Below are 4,888 nucleotides of genomic sequence, written 5' to 3' on the forward strand. Positions count from 1 at the left end.
AGAAAATAGGGCAATGCTCCATTCTGAATAGGGAAATGTTACTTTGGAAATTGTTGCATTTGCAGTAGATTTTAAAAAGTGAGAAGTATTACAGGAGGCTCTCTGTCTGTAAGAGAAAATGATGGATGAGTATAGGGTATGTAGAGTAATTGCCATGGCAGCAAGTTAGGTGTTCCTTAATTGCTTATAGAAATAAGCCTTTAGATAAGATAAATCTCGAGCTCTCTTTTATGTCTTGAAGATATTCAACATATAGAGTTAAATTTTTTCTTATGGTCATTCTTTGTTTCCAGGTGAATGTACATCACTCTCCAATAACATATATGGATAACGGTTCTAAAGTGAATGAGTTCATCCTTACAGGACTAACCGATGATCCTGAGCTTAAGGTTCCTCTCTTCATAATGTTCACCCTCATCTATCTCATCACACTACTAGGGAACTTGAGCATAGTAGTTCTGATCTCCTGGGATACCGCCCTCCATACCCCCATGTACTTTTTCCTCAGTAACCTCTCTCTGGTGGATTTTGGATATTCTTCAGCTGTTACTCCCAAGGTGATGGTTGGTCTTCTCACAGGGGACAAGGTCATCTCCTATAATGGGTGTGCTACACAAATGTTTTTCTTTGGGGCTTTTGCTACTACTGAAAGCTTCCTCTTAGCTTCCATGGCCTATGATCGTCACATAGCTGTATGTAAGCCCCTGCATTATACCATCACCATGACATCAGCTCTTTGTGCTCATCTGGCCAGTGGTGCTTATATATGTGGCTTGTTATCTTCTTCCATAGTCACAGGAAACACATTTACTCTTTCCTTCTGTAAGTCCAACATAGTCCATCACTTTTTCTGTGATCTTCCCCCTCTCCTACTTCTGTCTTGCTCTGATATTCACATCCTTGAGCCAGTATTCTTTATCATAGGGTCATTGGCTGCATTTTTCCCATTTCTTGTCATCTTTACCTCTTATTTGTTAATCTTCATAACCATCCTGAAGATCCATTCTACTGAAGGCCGCCAGAAAGCTTTCTCCACCTGTGCTTCCCATCTCACAGCAGTGTCTATATTTTATGGGACAATTATCTTCATGTATTTCCAACCCAGCTCAAGTCATTCAATGGATATGGACAAAATGGTATCAGTATTCTACACTATGATTATCCCTATGATGAATCCTATGGTTTATAGTCTTAGGAACAAAGATGTCAAAAATGCCTTTTGGAAAGCTATGAAGGGAAGACAACTTTAATTATGTCATCTTTTACTTAAAGAGAAACTTCAGTTTTTACCTTTCCATTCTGCCTCAAATCAGACTGTTTTTCTTCTAGAGAAAAGTGTAATCTCATTTTTTAAAGACAAAATTATGAAGCAAAAATTGTATTCAATTTGGAGTTGAGACTTGAATTTATATTGTCTTTGAGACTTTCAGAATATGTGGTAGTCTTAAGCAAGTTGCTATATCAGTTTCCTCATTTTTAAAGTCCTTACTAGTGTCACCTGTCTTATAAATTTATTTTGTGCAATGAATTATATGTGTTGTCTCTTTCTTGTTCAGTTGTATTGGACTCTTTGTGTCCTATTTTTGGGATTTTATCATAGAATTGTTTGAGTAGTTTCCCATTTCCTTCTCTAGCTCCTGTCACAGAAGATAAACTCTGGCTCACAGGGTAAAGAGACTTAGCCAAGGTCACATATCTATTAACTGAATTAGAGAATCTTATAATTCACGAAGATGACTCTTTTTGATTCCAATACCAGTGCTCTATCCAGTACATCACCTGACTGTCACCTCACAAGCTTACACATAGAAACGTAAATTGAAGATAGCCACTGTAGATATCCCCCAGAAAGAGGAAGAGCAGCATATAATTTTCAATAGTTCCCTACTTTGACAGCATACCCAATGGGTGGCTTGAAATTTATAACACTGATGCTAATGGTATGGCTTATTGAATATCTCCTAAAAGAGAGGTGAGTTTGTAAATCCTATGGTATCACCACTCTAGAAAAGCAAAAGGACACTTTGAAATGTAATCTATTATTTTCTCTATTAATTTTTGAATTCAAATCAACAAAAAATGATGAATTAAGTAATGATTGTAGCATTAATTGATTTCTATAGTTCAAGTCCTCATACTCAAAGTTCAATGATTTCTTTCTTAGGAAAGTGCAGAAGATTACAGAAGACCCTGTCAATGGGATTACCTTTAGGAACAAATATAAATCAAGCCAAGATCCCAAGTTCTGGAAAGAACACTGAAGCTGTGGGAAATATATATATATATATATATATATATATATATATATATATATATATATGTATATTTCATTGTAATATCAGTGTAAAATCCAGATGTATTCTTGTATACCAGTTCCATTTTATCTAATTTATCTTTGTGTACTTTATATTTTTCTTTGTCTGAAGAAATGTTTCTGTGAGACTTTTTTTCTTTAACATTTTGTTAATTTTTCTGTGGGATGAAGTAAAGGTTTACTAAGGTTTAGTAATTTGAAGTATTTCATAAGCTGAATATACATCTTGTTCAAATTTCGAGGGACTTAAGGATATGCTACACAATCAACATATAAAATTGGGTTTTTTTTGAGGAAGTACTCTATTCAGAGGCAATATACTGAGAGAGCAATCACTTTTGTAGGTCATTATCTAAGATTAAATATGGTCAATGTGAGCACAGAAATCTTGGTAGGGAGTGAGGAACTTTGAAATGGTTTGCAATTGTATTTCAAATCGAAAGCAAACATAGATTTCACAAAGGAAAAAAATTGGGATCTAACTAAATTGTAGTTATTTAATGTATCTTCATACACTACCAATTGATACTATCAATTATCCATTCAAATTTCCAGAGCTCCTATCAACTGACACTAGGTTACTCTTAAGAAGGCATTGATATGATATTAGCAAATAATATACTAAGAAGGAATAATCTAATAACATATATGTCCATATTGAGGAATGATTTGTACCAAATGATCGACATGATGGTACTGCTGTCCTCTGCCCTTTACATAGTTTTGGATGTTTTTCAACTCTCTTGGAGTGTATGTACATTTTTCATGAGGTTTTCATGAAAAAGATGACGAAGTGGTTTATCATTTCCTTCTCCAGTGTGTTTTCATTTTCAAATGAAGAGCCAAATCAAACAAAACTGAAGTAGGTTGCCCCAGATTACATGACTAATAAATATCTCAGGTTAAATTTAATCTTAGATCTTCCTGACTCCAGAATCAGTACTTTTTTTCACTGCATCACTTAGATTCCCCCCTTCTAAGTACATCTGAACATTTTCTTCAGTCTTGATTGTCACATTTGGGGAAGGACATTGCTACCTGCACCATGAAAAGATATGATTTGGTGGAAACAATTCTATGAAAGGAACAATTAGGGAAATGAGGATAGTTATCTTGGTGAATGAAAATTTTAGTGTAGGCCAGTGGAGTATTTAAAAATGCACTTTCTTCTCTACAGTAAGCACTTTCATTTCTTTCTATTGAATCTAATAGGGGAAGATTTCAAATCCCTTTCTCATCCTTCCTGATTGCACTACTGTGAAAAGAATGAGCTTATCAATATTGATAATAAAATGTGGAAGCTGTAACTTATAATATTATTCCAAATTCAGTGAATTGTAATGCCTTCAAATCTATATTATTTCTATATGCTGTGATTCTCAATGCACTTAATATTAAATGAGTTTCTTCATTTAGTATTTCTTGCTACTAACAGTTGAATTTTCAGTCACTAAAACTAAAATGTATTGCCTTTTGTAGCTATGTCTTTATTAAAATATTATGTGTATATATACATATATATATATATATATATATATATATATATATATATATGTATATTTGAATGGAACAGCAGCCTTTGTGCCAGATTAGATCCATGGAGAATATCATTGGGTACCTTCTTTCAATCTGACAATGAGGGATTATTTTGTAAATTTACATTCAGTCTTTCTAACAAGTTCAGAATGCACCTAATTTTTTTAACCATCTAGTCATCATTGATATATCTTTTCCACAAATCTGAAATGAGATATTTCAAAGTGCTTTACAGAATGATTGTCATTCGTTATATGTAGCTTTTTCTGAATTTGCCATTTAGTAAATATATTTTAAATTTTTTAGTTTATTTATTTTATATAATTAAAATATCTTGTAATGAATGTAAACATAAAACCCTCCTCCCCACCAAGAAGAAAAGAAAGCTCAAGAATGGTGTGAGAGAAAAAAACGTACTTCAGTCTGTGTTCAGATTCCAATGGTTCTGTCTCTGGGATGAGTTGCCTTCTTTATCATAAAACTACCAAAGAAGTTGCTATGTTATTGTTCCACAGTTGCTATTACTAGCTGTATTTCCTTCCACTCTATTCCTTTCCACTCTCACTTATTCTAATCCCTCTCTCCTTTCACCCTGTGAAAGTCTGTTTTATCTGAGTACCCACTACCATGGTCTGCCTTCTCTTCTATAACTTACTCCTTACTTTCCTCCTCCCCCATTCCACCTTATCCTATCCCTTTCCTCTCATTTTTCTCTAGGGTAAGGTATATTTCTCTACCCTACTAAGCATGTATGCTATTTCCTCTCTGAGCCATTTCTGATGAGAATGAAGACTCATTCAATCCCTTAGCCTTCACCTGTTCCACTCCATTAAAAAACTTTTTTTTTACTCTTGTGTGACATATCTTAGGCCCTTCTTCCTCTCCTTTTTCTTTCTCCCAGTACTTTCCTTTATCACCCATTGACTCCATCTTTTTACTACATTATATACCATTATATTCAGCTACTTCCTGTGCCCTGTCTGTATATGCTCCTTCTAACTACTCTTATGAATGAGAAAGTTCATATGAGTTATCAAT

At 34.1% G+C, this 4,888-nt stretch overlaps 1 protein-coding gene across 1 annotated transcript; it reads left to right on the forward strand.

Annotated features, from left to right (window-relative positions):
• Nucleotides 1-305: 305 nt before the first annotated feature.
• On the forward strand, nucleotides 306-1,250 carry LOC141516687 (olfactory receptor 5B12-like). The gene has a single exon (XM_074227687.1). The coding sequence runs from the start codon at nucleotides 324-326 to the stop codon at nucleotides 1,248-1,250; it is 927 nt and encodes a 308-aa protein (XP_074083788.1). The 5' UTR covers nucleotides 306-323.
• The last annotated feature ends 3,638 nt before the right edge of the window (nucleotides 1,251-4,888 follow it).

This window comes from Macrotis lagotis, chromosome 3, assembly GCF_037893015.1.
Source record: "Macrotis lagotis isolate mMagLag1 chromosome 3, bilby.v1.9.chrom.fasta, whole genome shotgun sequence".
Lineage (NCBI taxonomy): Eukaryota > Metazoa > Chordata > Mammalia > Peramelemorphia > Peramelidae > Macrotis > Macrotis lagotis.

Bases quoted from the DNA above. Each gene is read 5' to 3' on its own strand.
- LOC141516687 (XM_074227687.1), top strand. From the start codon at position 324: ATGGATAACGGTTCTAAAGTGAATGAGTTCATCCTTACAGGACTAACC.